This window comes from Rousettus aegyptiacus, unplaced genomic scaffold, assembly GCF_014176215.1.
Source record: "Rousettus aegyptiacus isolate mRouAeg1 unplaced genomic scaffold, mRouAeg1.p scaffold_m13_p_1, whole genome shotgun sequence".
Lineage (NCBI taxonomy): Eukaryota > Metazoa > Chordata > Mammalia > Chiroptera > Pteropodidae > Rousettus > Rousettus aegyptiacus.
Window position 1 is genome coordinate 76,128,181 of NW_023416284.1, and position 15,919 is coordinate 76,144,099.

At 35.7% G+C, this 15,919-nt stretch overlaps 1 protein-coding gene across 6 annotated transcripts in view; it reads right to left on the reverse strand.

Moving 5' to 3' along the window:
- The window catches only part of HIVEP1 (HIVEP zinc finger 1), a 132,112-nt gene that overhangs the window by 24,860 nt on the left and 91,333 nt on the right, over positions 1-15,919 (reverse strand). For all 6 annotated transcript variants that reach the window (XM_016154342.2, XM_016154337.2, XM_036237081.1 and 3 more), the window contains exons 4-6: positions 7,034-12,990; positions 3,711-3,844; positions 2,829-3,004 (exon numbers count right to left, since the gene is read on the reverse strand). In XM_016154342.2, coding sequence (XP_016009828.2) covers positions 2,829-3,004; positions 3,711-3,844; positions 7,034-12,990 — 6,267 coding nt within the window. The remainder of the gene's footprint in view (positions 1-2,828; positions 3,005-3,710; positions 3,845-7,033; positions 12,991-15,919) is intronic.

A 15,919-nucleotide genomic window follows, 5' to 3' on the forward strand; every position in this document is an offset into this window, starting at 1 on the left:
TAATGTAGTTGAAATTTCCATTTATAAGTCAAAATATTTCTAGTGTCATAACAATATTACCAAATTACAAGGTCCCCAACAGGTTCCTTTCAAAAGGCTCTTTTTTCTCTAAATAGACAGGCATAGAAACTTATTTCCTTTCTAAAAAGTTAATATGTAATTGTAATGAGGCAAATTTGAGAATATGAGCATATTTCCATATAACTTGAGCTATTTCTATTAACCAACTTCATAAATAATTTAAAAGACAAAACAATTTGCATTTTAAATATGCATGTTAAAATGCAAATATCCCATAGCAATGCTATAAACTTTGTGCATTAATTTAATAGATAAAATTTTCAACAGATTTAATAAATATTAATCTAAATCCTCTGGAAAGCATGAGTGGTTATGTTTTGGGGTTCCTATAGCTACAGATAGAGACTAGCTTTCTATGACATAAAATGAGACTAAATCCTGCAGAAATGCTAGCTCACTGTATATTTTCTGCTGACTTTTAAAGCATAATAGTGAAAACAAATCAATTATTTTGAAAATGTATTCATAAAATAAACTAAGAGGACAAATGCTGATGTGTAGATTTATAAGCATCAATTTCAAACACTACATCATTCTCTTGATAATATTTTGCTGTCTTTACATACATATACCCATATGTATGTATATACACACACACACACACACACACACACACATTACTATTTCAGTTACTAACTGGATACAATGAATAAGAAGTAGAGGTGAACTGGCTAGGACAACAATGCAAATTAGAGTAGGACAAAATCTACACCCTCATCTTAAAATAAGCCTATTATTTAGCTACCCTTAAAAGGTATTATGGAATCTGTTTTACATATATTTATAAAAAGTAGACTGCTACAAGGAAGATGACCATAAAAAAAATGACGAATGTCATGCCAAGAATAGGCAAATACTGAATTTTTAATATATTCTTCACCAGTCTCCTTAATTCAGGTAGCTTTCTTCAAAGTAATATTTATCATATAATTCCAATGAATTATCTAACAAAACAAAAAATTTAATGTAAATTCAGATATGCAGCATATTATAAAATGAAAGACATGAAAATTGCTAACATATACTGATCACTTTTCAGGGGTCACTGTGCCCTGTCCACCATTTAGTAAACATTTATCTAAAATTTTACATGGTGTTGTTTTAAATTATTTTGCTAAAATTAATACTTGGTGATTCATAATAATCTATTCATAATAGATTTCTTTTGCCAAGAAATCTCTGTAGTTTCATTTGGTTTTCCACAACTAAGTTTTCCTTCCTTTCTTGCCCTTATTTTATGAACATGTATGTTTTTAACTATCTTGTTTCCTTTCTCTCCTTCTATTGAGAAATACCCATTTCATATTATACCTTGATCCTCTTTTTCTGGTAACATCATTCTTGACTTGGTAATCTTTTATTAGTTATACTGGCCTATTACTGGTCTCCTGGTCTCATAGTAAAAATAGAAATTTCTTAATCATAGAATCAAAACTAGCGAACAAGCAATAAATTAGGTTCAAGTATCAAAGCACTTTATCTTATCAAAGCACAAGACCAGGAAAATCATCCTGAAACCCACCCTCCATTTCCCAAAATGAAGTTCCACATCACAATCAAAGGACTAAATAAATTACTTTTCCTCTCAAGTCTTCATTATTTTGATTTCTTGAAACTTAAAAAATATTCAATACTATCTGAAGAACGGTTTTCGTTTTTTTCCCCTATCCTTCTTGTTTCAGGTACTATTGGCAGGTAAGAACTACTTTGATGCTACTTAGTCGCTACATATTATAACTCTCTTTAAATGCCAATAAATACTAGCCAAAAAAGGTTACAAATTTTGCTAAAGAGTTGATCAATCTTTAAAATAAAAAAAAAACTACATAAAACAATATAATCAGAAAAAAGTAAATAACTCAAAATAGATAAAAAAAAATCAAATTAAAATGTTTTTGCAGATGTAATCCTTTCAGACAGATCATTTAATTATTATATTGCTTTGTTTTAGAAATATTCTTACTTTTTAAAGGGTGTTATATGAAATTAAAATATCAAGTAACAAATTTTCATATAATGATTCATGAACAAGGAGTCTAATGGAGAAAGCAAACAGTTTATGGTAGTGTATTCATTATGTGTAATAGGAAATTTGTAGAGGGTAAAATTATCTTAACTATAAAAAAGCCTTACAATTTAAATAACATATAAAAAATACAGAAAGAGTACTAAATATAATTTTGATGATGAGTTCTGAGATGTATAAATGTTAAATAGTACAAAAGTTAGAAAATTTTTGAAGCTGAAAGTCAACAAAATTTGGGTAAAAAAATATATCATAGAAAAGAAAAAGAAATGGCTGCATGCCTAAAATTAAATAAAACATGAATACAATCATTATACGTTCACTGCAGTTATTAGTTTAAATTTTTTCAATCTTTTAACACTGAAGTAAATTTACATGTAATCATGAACATTCCTTTTTCTTCTTCAGCCCCTGAGCACGTACTTTTGAAAATGTATTAGTCATCATGTTATGCAACTATAATTCGGGGAGTAAAATAAAAAAGGGCAGTTGCTCCTTCTGAAATGTTGTATTTATTATATACTAAAAGCATGTTATTAAAAAATTTTTTCCCAAGAGGTCTAGAAACATATAAAGAAAAAAGACTGTAATGCTGACAAGATGTAATTTATATTAAACTATTTAAGTTACTGCTTTTTTGGTCAAAAATATGTAAAGTTAGATCTTAGCTCTACTAACTCAATGCATATAAAAAGGACTATGAAGTGATGTCATCTCATACCTTTTGTCTTAAAGGAGAAGTTACAGTAAGTGCAGTGGTAGGGGCGGACATCTGTGTGGGTTCGTATGTGTTTCTTTAACATACTAGGTTTCTTACAACGTATTCCACATTCTTCACAAATGTACTTTCCTCTTCCCCTGCCTCGGACATATACATACTCTTCATTTGATTTATATCTAATTTGAAAAAAAAAAAAAAAGAAATGAATAGGGAGATTGATACTAAGTCTTTGAGAAAATACTGGTGATTAAAATTCAACCTAAAAATAAACAAGGCACAATTTTTAGACTCCATCAATATAAAGTTTATGTACATATAAGTAATAAAATATTCTAGCTTTTCACATCAGCACTTAATATTCTAATAGCTAATTCTAACCAAAAAAATCTTATTCAATACTAGGTTTAATTTGAAAATATTTCTTCTTTAAAGTCACTGGTTTAAAATTTTTCTTTACTGTTAAATTCAATCACAACAACTAAAAGTACTGAAATATTTCTGAGCTTCACTATAACTACAATTGGCTTTTACAGTTTGTTTTTCTCATAACCAAATACACAAAATCATCAAATAGGCACAGTTCATCTTTCTTAGAGCAGGTTTTCCAAGTCATTCCTTATTGTTAATTGACATGAAATTCAAGGTTTACTCTGAAAACTTTGTTCTGAGCTGCCTCCTAGAACCTACAATGTATCCTAAATAGTTACTGTTATTATTTAAGGTAATACCTAACATATATTGTGCCATGAAGATACTGTTAATAAACTGAGAAACCTTGTAACATTTATATAAAATTGGTATTGAAATGTCTTCATTCACATGAAAGCAAATGTACATTTAAAAAGTTTAAATGTACATTTAAGAAGTAAAATTTGTACTTGCCCTCCATCAAATATTTTAATTCTTCTTGGTTCACTTTTGATTAATGAATTTTCTTTATCTTGCTCACTGTTAATTTCAGAGGCATCTTTATTGCTGAATTCAACTACTGTGGATTTTTGATTACCTAATGCTCTCTGAAAGGAAAAAAAAAGAGAGAAACTAATTTAATAAAACTGAAAACACAAACATGCTAATGTTTCACTTGGAAAATAAAACAAAGCAGAATACAGTGCATATAGTTAACTTCGTAAAATGCATTTCAAGGCAGTAACAGGTTTAAAGGTCATTGGCTTTATCTCCTTGCTTATCTTTACCAAATCTGTCTAAACCACAGCAAACTGATAAATCTTTTGCTATTTTAAAATCCCACCACAGTCCACTAACAAGGCCAAATAAAGGCCTTCCAACCTCCCACACTCTGGTATTCTGTGAGTTTAATAGAAACATTTTTTTAATAGACTAAATATTTCTTCTAATATCTAACCAACCACTCGCACTACAGTTTAAGTGTATGTCTTAAAATAATTTTCTCTCTTCAGATGGAAAATGTCTCATACTCCTGAGAAACACGACAAAATCCCCTTCAACTTCAATGTACTGTAAAGTTAAAGCAAAAGCCCCATTTCCCAATATTTTATTCTCTCCTCCCATTACTATAAACCATAATTATATTCCTCTCTGTATCTTAATACTGAGAACTGTGAGACATAGATACAGGTCAACAGATTTTGGCGAGATAATAACTAAATCTCTAGAAAAGGTAATAAACATCGAAATGATAAGCAATATGTATTCTTCCATAGAAACATTATAGTAACACCGCCTTAAGATTTTATACAATCACACCATTCACAAGTTTTCTCATTCCTCAGCCCATTCCATGCTCATATATCCTTGTGGGGCAGGTAGCACAGGTGGATTATACCCCAGTAAGGAAGGACACTCAGGTTAAGCCATTTGTCCAAGGTCAAGTATTAACAGAAAGGCTCAAAACCTAGTCCTCTGGCCAATTCCAGCACAAGGCACAGCATTTTTAATCAAGGGCCTCTTTATTAAAAAAAACTCCTTTAAAAAATCATATCACCATGTAGATAGCTATCATACTTGGATAACTTAATAATAATAAGTGATGAGAGGGTGTGTGCATCATGGACAGAGGGCCTCTGTGACCTCGGAAAGAGTATCCTGGGAAGCCCCTGTAAAGCCAGGAGTAAAGAAAAGCTGCTGGCCTCACTTTCTCAAAAAGATAGTCTGAAGATGTAATGACACTGATCCATGACAGGTAAAAACACAACTGTCTCTTTTCCTTTTCCTGGCAAACATATCAGGTTTCCCCACAACTTGTAATATATATGTACACCTTTTCTTGACTTTATACCTTTAACAGTAATCTTATTTCTTATATTCTTTGCAATACCAAATCCCCACTTACCTTTTGCTTACTTTCTTACTATCAAATTCGGTTTCTATTTATCAGTTACTAATGAACTAAATGCCAAAATCCTTAACATTTTCTCAGGTCTTTCTATGCTAGACCACTCCATGGCACTGTATGTTGCTGATGCCTCATTTCTTTTACTTTAGCATTTACGGGGGTCCCCTCCCGCATTCTGAATTATTAATACATTAATACATTTGGGTTGTGAGTTAAAAGTCAACCCAAGGCCCAATCTTCCACAGCCACTTGTTCATATGACTTAAGTCTCCAGTGCAATCAGAACTGCTCAGTCCAGTTCCTATCTTTATCTGACCTCTCTGTTCAAACAACTCTCCATGAAATACCTTCTTACTTAATCTGTGTGATATCACTTTCTCATAGTTCCCCTACTTCCTCCATGGACAAGCTTTCAGCTTACATGCGGATGTTCTTCATCTATTCAACCCTTTAAATAGTAGTGTTTCCTGGGATCCATTTCAGGCCCTGGTCTCTTTTTTACACTCTCCCTGAGCAATCTCACTAATTATACCTAGGCACTGAAGAAGCTCTACATGTTGCACAGCTGGGACTCTCTCCTAGCTTCATATCTAGATATACAGTTTCAGAGGCACTTCTGCCAAACGCTTGGTACTGAAGGAAAGCCACTTTTCACAGGCACTTCAGAAATATACATACATGAAGCTGTTTAAATTCTCATGATCAGGTCTCATCTTCCAATATTCTGATTTAGTAGATCTAGGATACAGTCCAGGTATTTCAACATTAAATTTCGAATTTAATTTTTGGATGCACCTTCCTTCACTGAGAAAGTATTATTGGCCCTCCACCACCATGCATATTCTTCTTTACCTACACTTCCGACTTTGACGTATGTCAGTGTTTCAACTTATAATACCTGCTAGCCGTGAAACTCATCAGACTTCTTTAAATAAACCAAATTCTTTCTCATTTCCACGTCATTCATCAAACTAATTTTTCACTCTTGTTTGCCTAAAAAAACAATTCCCCTCCCTTTTTTAAAGACTCAGCTCAAGTATCAGCACTTTCAGAGCCTCCCTATATCCATACCTCCTCAACCTACTGGCAATATTTCTTCTTTTGAAGTTATATAGACTTCTATTATAATACTGAACTGTGATCTTTCCTTATTGATAAGTAAATATTGTTTATGAACCTGAATTATGTGCTTGTGAATCTGCAGAGGACAAGGACTTACTCTATAACTCTGAAATCTAGAATTCTGAGTGTCCAGAGTTCAACATGATACTCTTATCCATCTACCTACCTACATATTATTAATCACAAATATTTTTTATTTTATACAATCAACACCTCTAATAGGACTGATTCCATAAATAACACAAAATTCTAGTTTTATGATCTTACTCCATTAATCTTGACCAAGTCAACTTAATTATGAAATATATGAGTTAGTTATTTTAGGAACGTGATTCTCAGAACTACAGAATGGCTCTCTGCTTATATTTCAAAATGATATATAACAATCTTCAGTTATTCACACCTCTGTTTCCCTGTATTAATAAGGACAAAGCATAAACATACTCTCTTCTCACTTAGCAATAAAAACAAAACCTTAATATAAGAGAACAATGAAAGTAAAACCATGATTGTACCATTAAGCAAAGACTTAAAATATTCAGCTGAGAAATACTCAGGGCAAGTTATTTTCAAAATGTTTCAAAACAGAATCACTGAAAGGACTCCGGCTAACCCCAGCAAACTTATCATCCTATCTTTCAAATAACTATAGTTACAAAGCACGTTTGCCATTTACAACTTCCAACTAAAATACTAAAAAGGCATCAAGACATGTTAAAACTCATCTGCACAAACTATTTTTGAAGATAAATAATATTTCAAGTACCTTGTTTAAGTTGCTTTTCCACTTGCTTGAATAGACCAATAAATCTGATTTGGAATGGGTGGTTATTGCTTGACAATACAGTGATTTTCCAGTGTTTTGTTTTGAATTAAGGAGAGAAAGAGCAACTTTTGTAGGCAAACCAAGTGGATTTGGATTACTGGAGCTTACTGTCCAGTCAGTGTAGGCTGAAGTTTTCTGGTCATTCTGAGGCAAATGTAACGTTTTCTGTCTTAACAGACAACACCACGTAAAGCTGGTTGTGGTCTTCAGGCTGGGGAGAGAGTGCTGCCGCGTGTCGCCAGCATCCAACACTGAAAGAGCTGTGGCTGTAGGCTGACTTTGTTCCTGGATGCTCACTTCGTCACCTTGATTTTTAACCTCTGGAGACATCCCTTCTTGGTTGTCTATACATTCTGAAGGAGAAATGTGGGTGTTTTCTGAAAGAACAGGTGAATTTCTAACTGTAAGAGTTAGTGATGAGGATGACTTGATGTTTTCAAATTCCTGCAATTCTTTTATAGGTTCTACAACTACAGACTTAGAGTGTCTTGATGACAAATTATCAACAGGTAAAATATCAGTCAAATTAATAGCCTGACTACTAATTTCAGGCTGAGGAAAAATATCCTGTTCCAATATCACACCTTCGAGGGGCTCTGTAGTACAAACTTGCCTCACTAAAACAGGTTTCTTCTGTTTATTAATGTCATTAGCTCTTGGACTCAGTGATTCAAGTGGTCTAATATCTGCTGCACAAATTGCTCCATTTTCATCTTTCGCTCGCTTTTGGTGCTTTTCCATGGCAATGTCTAGACTATTTGCTGGGGAAAGCATTCTTTTACTTGAAGCTGAAGATTCTTGCTGGGGGGAAAGTCTACCAACAGACATTTTCTGAGTTACAGGCAAGGATCTGGATAGAGAATTGTGGTCCATCTCTGAAAAAACATTTTCACAAACAAGTCCTTCCTCTGGGTTTGGCAAAGCATCCTGGTGAACTTTTTGCAATTTTGGCAGGGAATTTTGTTCTTTGCTGATTGGCACCTCACTATGATGAGCCTGGCAAATTGGCTGATTGGACAGATCTTGGGTCACTAGTATTTGTGGCAGAGGTGTGACTGTGGCAAAGCAGTATGCTGGAATATTACTCTGCAGATGCATGGGCAGCGTAAATGATGATGTTGGCACCTTCTGCACCTGACCACTGAGTGGCCCAAGCTTCAGTGGTGATGGAGGACATGAATTAGACATGGCATCTACTGATTTGGTTGGTAGTGCTAATGAAGTTGCACGATGGTCGTCCCCAATTGGCTCTGAAAGAACTTTCTTTGGAAAAGAATGAACAGGATTAGAAGAGCAAGACTGGCTTGAAGTGAAAACCTGACACTGAAGTTGATATTTGGGAGCAAAGCAATCCTCACTTTTAGAAGATACACATAAACTGGGATTTGCATCTGGTTTGATACTCTGTGTAGACACCTGCAGAGACATCTGTGCGTTTTTCTGGCTAAGGGGTGCATGGACGTGATTAACCAAATTGATACCAAAAAGTTGCTGAACAGGAACGATGTTAGCAGAGCTGGAATTTGAGGTTTCTATTTGTAGATTAACTTGAGTCTGGGAGTGCACAGTATTAGCAGGAAACTCAGGTAAGGATGTATTAGTGAGCTGAGTCCCCTGAAATGGTACAGCATTCACACCAGGAATGGCAATAGTTTGGACGGATGATGGGTTTCCAGGAGAAACATGACTATCTGGAGCTATGTTTAAAGATATCTGCCGTATCAGTGGGCCTCTTCTTCTTTCTAAGAGAGGCACGTGCCCGGTCATCCCCATGCCAGAAGGAGATGTTGGAGGCTGTAATTCAACAAGTGGCATTGTCTGAGGTGAAGTTATGCTTCCACAGTCAAACGATTTACTTCTGAAATCAGAGATCTCCATCAAAGTTGGCATGCAGTTAATCTGTTCTGATGCAGCACGCCTCATTTCCCGGTGGGTTCCTGGTACATTAAGTGTATTAGAGCCAGCTGGAATCACGACAAACTCTGTTTTACTGAGAAAAGCAATTTTGGGGGAAGCTTCAGTTTTCGAAATGTCTTCTACATCTAATGATGCTGAGAAACTCGAAGTGTGAGATAAACTACTTTCCCTACTTAGACTCCTGGAGATGGTGGAATCAAAACTTGATTCAGTTGAAGAATGCTCTATCTCGGCAAGACGAAGCCTCTTCTTTTTGGGAGGCAATTTCTCTGTCGGCAATTTTGACAAGGTTTCACTACGCTGAGGCCAACTGAACTTCTCTGATTTTTCTTGATCGAGGCCTTGGGCTTCGAGATCCTGATCTGGCTCTTCCGTGACCAGAATTTCTGGGACTTGGATATTGTGCTGCCGGACAAGTCTTGAGGGCTGTCCTAACAGGTGTCGTTCATTTGAAAGCTTTCTTGAAACTTCCTGAAGTTCTCCTCGAAGAGTGTCTGATAGTACAGACTGGTGTGGATGAGACATGTTCCGAGAGGGGTGACTTTCCTCTTGGGAAATTCCCATCACTTTCAGGGACCCGGGCTTCCCTGTTCTACTTGGCTTCTGGAAACAAACTGGGGAGCCTCTTTCAAAAGATTCAAACTTATCGAATGAATTGGGTCTACTCAGTGAGTTTGTATGTTGGATGACTGAGATCCCAGTTCCATGTCTCTTCAACTCTATCTTGTCCTGGGCAACTGAACTTATCTGTTGTTCCATGATGGTGGACAGCTTTGGATCCATGGTCTGGTCAGGACCTCTGGCAATGAGCTGAATCTGGGAGTTTTGCAACTGTATATTTCTATGCTGCTGGTCACTTGTTAGGACATTATGTTTAGACAAACTGGAAGCAGAGCCCAGAGTATTCTGAAACTGGAGGCCTTCGGAGCTTTTTGGAGAAGCTCCTCGTTCATTTTGCTGAAATTCATCATCATCTCCAACACTCTTCATTTTCCTCCTTTTTCTTATCTGGGGCGTCTGTTCCCAGACCCCTGTGGAGCCACCAACTCTGTAATGTAGAATCTGAGGCTGTGTACTGCTAGGCACAGGGCTGTGTTCAGGTTCTCTCACAGCTACCTTTGTTTTTGGTCCATGTAGCTCTGAACAATAAAATTTCTTATGAGTTTCAAAATTTTCCAGTTTCCTGTACCTGTTTCTACAGGTTTCACACTCAAACATCGTCCCTCGCCCTTGATGAGACTTCTTTTTTTCTAAATGTGAGCCTAGTAACAATGACTTGTTTCTTGCAGATACAGTGTCACTAGTGGTACTGCATCCTTGATAGCTCTCAGCCAAGGACTGTCCAGTACCAAGAACATGGTTTTCATTTGCTGAAGAGTCTTCCACTGCTGCCTGTCTGACAAGGGTACGAGGATGTCCACTTTGGGGCACAGAAGTGTTAGGTCCCGATACAAAGACATCATCATAGAAAGTGCCAATTTTGTCATCAAATGATTGACTTCCTCTCAGTGGATGAAGAGGAGGTATTATGTTTGCAGGTACTGCTGAATAACCTGTGGTAGGCATCGAATTACTTCTTGTAATAGGCAAACAGTCAAGGGAAGGTACGGACAGAAGAAACACTTGTTTTGATTTCTCAGTAGGGGTAAAAGGGGACTTTGGTATATCAGAGCTTGAACTTGTTCTCCGTCCCACTGGTTTTAAATCAAATTGAAAAGAATCCTTAAATATGTATGATTTGGGGGAATCAATACTTCCTCGTCGTGAGAGAGAGGTTCTCCGTGGCTTTACACTATCCAACTGTTTATCATCTACCAAGGCTTCATTATCTGAGATAAGCTTTGATATCCGTTCTTCAAGTGTTTTTGTTGCCAAAGGTGGGCGCATCTGACCTGGTAGAAGCAATGCTTTTTCACCTGTTGGCAATGCAGAAGGTGCTGGTGTAGTGACACGAGGTGCAGAAGGCCCATTAATCTTATTTGAGTCTTGTTCTATAGTGGGTAATGTTCTGGCAAAAGGAGTTGGTGGACTCACTGTTTGATCGGCACTTTCAGAACGTGAAAAGTAACCAGAATCTGTGCTTCCTAAACTTCGAGGACTCAGAAGTTTTCCTTGTTGCTCTTGGGAGTAATCGGTAGCCTGCTGCCTTTGTAGCTGGGCATGTACTGTTCCTACATGAGATTCTTGTTTTCCCTCTGGCTGACTCATGTCCCCTTTCTGACGGGACTTTTCAATAGTCTCTAGGGAGGACGTCCAGGCTGAATGTGTCGGTACATTCGTTACCTGAAGATCCTTCTGTTTCTGTGCACTAGAAAGTTCAGGCTTAGAATCTGTAACCTTCGGGCTGTCGACTCTTAAAGGGGACACACCGACAGGGTGGACCACAACTTTTGGTAACTCTGTCACAGCTTGTGATTCTGAAGATTTGTCCGGTAACGAAAAGTCACCTACCACATGATTTGGATTGGCTGGAATGGAACTTGATTTTGGTAAAGCTTCAGAATTTGATATCATTTTCATTATTTGCACAGGCTGCAGGTCAACAGAGCCTAGGTCATTCTGTCTTTCATCAGCAGCACTCTCGTCATCGCTCTCCCCACTGTCTTCCACATCTGAATGGATACTAAGTGTTTTGGGGGACTCATTTGACAAGAACAAACCACCAGCATCTGGCTGCAAGACGAGACCCAGTTTGATAGTATGTGCATGGGACTTTTTGTGCTTGTACAGATTACTTTTAGTCTTAAAGGAAAATCCGCAGGTCACACAGGGATAGGGTCGCTCTCCAGTGTGGGAGCGGATATGCTTTAAAAGTACACTTGGTTTTGCACAAGCTCTATTGCAATACTCACAAATATATTTTCCTTGTTTTTTTGGCTTCTGATCTTTCAGAAGAAGATTGCACATTTGCTCTACACTGTGATTAACAACAGAGACGACAGGAGTTGAATTATAAATTGGTGTTGAGGGTGACTGTATAGAATGGGCTGGACTTATTGACATAGGTGAAGCAGAATCCATTTGCTGGTTTTGAGGAGTAACCTGAGTTCTACTGGAAAGTGGAGTCAGACCTACAGATGATGTCACTGCTATATTATAAACCTGTTTAAGTTTGGTGTTCTCTTGATTTTGCAGATTCGTCAGTGATCTTGTGAAACCTGAACACACTGGAAGCTGTTGATTTTGTTGGTTAGATTTAGAAACAAAGTGTTCACGTTGATTATATGAATGAGAAATTGACTGAACTGATGTTTGCTCACTCTTCTGAGCAGTAGACATATGTACTGTGTATGAGGTACAAGAAGACTGTGATTCAGCAACAAATTCTTGTGAAGTCTGATTTGGGGAATCCATTGAGTTGTTTTTTAATTGAGAAGGGGGTCGTACAGTTTTATTTGGTCTCAGTTTTTCTATCTTAACTGTACAAGGTGAGCCCTTTTGTGACAAGGTGCTCAGTTCTGGCTCCATTGCTTTCAGTAAGACATCAAATGCGGTATTAGTATACGAGGAGGAAATAGGACTACAATTAGAAGAGATACATTCACTATGGTCAGTCCTGGTTTTACTTGAAACAGAACTAGAATCACATTTTCCATCTAAGAAATTTAACTTGGCGGGGTCAGAGCCTTCTGATCTCCATCTACGCAGTTCAGACGGATGCTGAAGACACAAGGGCTTCTTTGGGGAGACGGATTCTTCAGACTTAAAGGCTTCGGTAATTATCTCAGGTGTTTCTCCATTTTGTTTGGTAAACTGCTTCCCATTTTTTATAGGACTATGATTCTGTTTCTTGTGAAACTCTGAAGCACTCTGAAGAACAGTGAAAGATGACTCTTTCGTATTTTGTTTATGTTTTGCCTGAAGAGGATTTCTCAGTGGCGATTTTGGTATCTTTTTCAGGTGATTCTCTGCCACAATCTTTTTTCGTTTCACGCCTTTAAGTGATTCTGAAGTTCCTTTAATACCAGCCTCTAAGAGTTCTGTTAAAAAAAAAAAAAAAAGTACATATACCAACTATAATTTTTTCCTCTTAAATGAAGATTATTATTGACTGTGTTATGACAACAGGACAAGGTAATTTAAGAAAAGGCTATTTTGGATAAAACTGCATTCTAACATTCTAGGAGTGCTGCCAATCAAAATCTATTGAAACAATCATACAAAGACCTTAGCATACATTTCTAGAATGCTGTGTTCCTTTCTTAACTGCCTTCTCAACAAGATCTTAGAACCAGATCTTTCAAAACTAAATTATCCTCCCCTTTCACCTTTATAGCTGAAGACTCTATCTATACAACAGTCTGAGAGAGCTGGCCCACAAATAAGAAAAGTCAATCTCTAGTGTTTGATTGTTTTATCACATTTACTATCTTTTAAAACAAACTTTTTGGCAAATTTCTATATAGCACTACTGATCTAAAACATGCAATACTGATATTCTCATGAGAAAAGGGACTACTGTATAATAATTTTTAGAGCAAAAACACCCCATATTTCAAAATAATCATATTAGCTTATAAAACCATGAAATATTGCTTTGTTAGCAATTATATCAATGAACAAAAATACATAAAAGTAAAATAAGCCACTTATTTGTGGCTCTTCACTAACAAAACTAAAAAGTCATAATGTTGTAATGGTCCTCAGTTAAAAAAAAAGTCATCAATTTAACTGAATAAAATATTCAATGGCTGTGTTTCTTTGAAATTAATGACAGGTAGGTAGAAGGTATGTAGGCAGAACTTATTGCAGGAGAGAGGAGAAGAAACTGACTCCATTTCTGGCTGTGTTGAAAATAAATTGGCATTTAAATGGTATCAACAATCCATTATCTGTCAAATACTGTATTATTGAGCAATAATTATTTGCCATTAATTTAGTTTGTTTCCATTTATTGGATATTTGGGTATATAAAAAATTATTCAAATACATATTACTTATTTGCAGAAGAGCCAAATACTCTAATTCCTCATTATTTTCAAGTAGCTGTTGCAATGCGCATATTTGAAATTCATATTAGATCAAATGCCTATACCACAACCACTTCATGTTTACTGATAAAATTCACATAAAAAATATTCTAGTCATCCTGTGACAATTTATGTGCTGTCATATATTTAATGAAAAAAATCCTAATCTGGTAAAGATACATTTACCGACAACAATCAGGCAAAAAATATGTGAGGTAGTAAGGGGTGGGGATGTCTCATAACTAAACTATTTGAGCTGAAGAATGTAACAGAAAAAAAGTCAGTACTGTTGCTCCCCTTACAAAATGTTGTTAAGCAAATCTTTTATTCTTCAATCCACTCATTTATGAAATGCCGTTTTACCAGTGGTTTACCCTCTTATAGATGAATTTAACAAAGTCATTATGTATTTATATCTCTCATTATCTCTATCAAACAAATGAGCAAAAGGAAAAATGATAATTGTCCAGGGTGAGTAGTTTCCCCATTCACTTCCAAAAAGCTTGGAGGTGGGTTGAAATAAAAGTTAAAGCCACCAAGCTGTAAAAATAAGCATAAAAACAGAGAAGAGAAACCACTTGTTCAGGAGCAGCAGTTCCCAGCTTGGCACCTGTCTGAGTGGAACCAGCAGATCAGAGCGGGTGACGGGTGAGGCTGGGTAAAAAGGGGAAGGGATTAAGAAGTACAAACTGGCAGTTACAAACCAGTCATGAGGATAACTAAAGTACAGCATAAGGAATATGGTAAATAATATTGTAATAACTATGTATGGTGTCAGATGGGTACTAGATTTACTGGTGTGATCACTTGGTAAATTATATATATGTCTAATCACTATGTTGTACACCTAAAACTAATATAATATTGTATGCCAACTGTAGTTGAAAATTAAAATTATCAAAAAAACAGAAAAAATGAAGGTGAAGTGAAACTAAAGGAATTGCTAAACTTAAGATTCATATTTCTTTATTATTTTTACTTATTTTTGTTGTAACAAGGAAAAATTTTAATATATTAGGATATTAGGTAATATTAAACATTATTAACTTTCCTTTAATTTTTACTCTAATTAATTTCAAGTATACAGTACATTGGTTAGACATTTATATAGTTTATAAAATGATCCCCCTCATTGCTCCTTCTCTCCTCTGGTTTTCCACTTGGCCAATATATTAATGCTAACTAAATTCCATGTACCATGCTCCCCATTCCAGTGACCATCTATCAACTACTAATTTGTACTTCTTTAACCCTTCACCCCATTCTTGCTGCCTTCAAACCTCTATCTCCTCTATCCGTCACCAAAAAGGACTCTATATTTGTGAGTCAGTGTTTGATCAGTTTGTTCTTTTTGTTCCTTAGATTCTGCATAAAAGCAAAATCATGTGGTATTTATCTTTGTCTGACTTATTTCACTCAGCATAATAACCTCTAGGTCCATCCATATTGCAAATGGTAGTTCATTTTCTTAATGGTTGAGTAATATTCAACTGTATATATGAACCATAACTTCTTTATCCAATCATCTGTTGATGGGCATTTAGGTAAGAATTTGAAAAAACATTTTAAACAGATTTTTCAAAATTTTTGGAACTACACATTTCAATTTTAGATGAACATTTGACTCATCTTTCTTTTGTCAAAGTTTATGACATTTACATTTATTTGCGTAACTGTTTACTACTAGTTCTACATTTGAATTTTAACATTTACCTGGAGCTAATACATGAAATTTTTCCTTCAAAACTTTGTATACCCCTGTGTACTCAGGTAATGATGCTCATACAGAAAAGACTGGTGCCAGCCTAATAGTTTCCCATCTCTGAAGTGACTTACTTTTTTTCTGCCCATATTATCTACAAAATTTTTTATGTTTGAGGTCTTTCTAACTAAGAGTTAGCTCAAAGTTGATCAATGTACAAGTTTTAATATTCTTCCT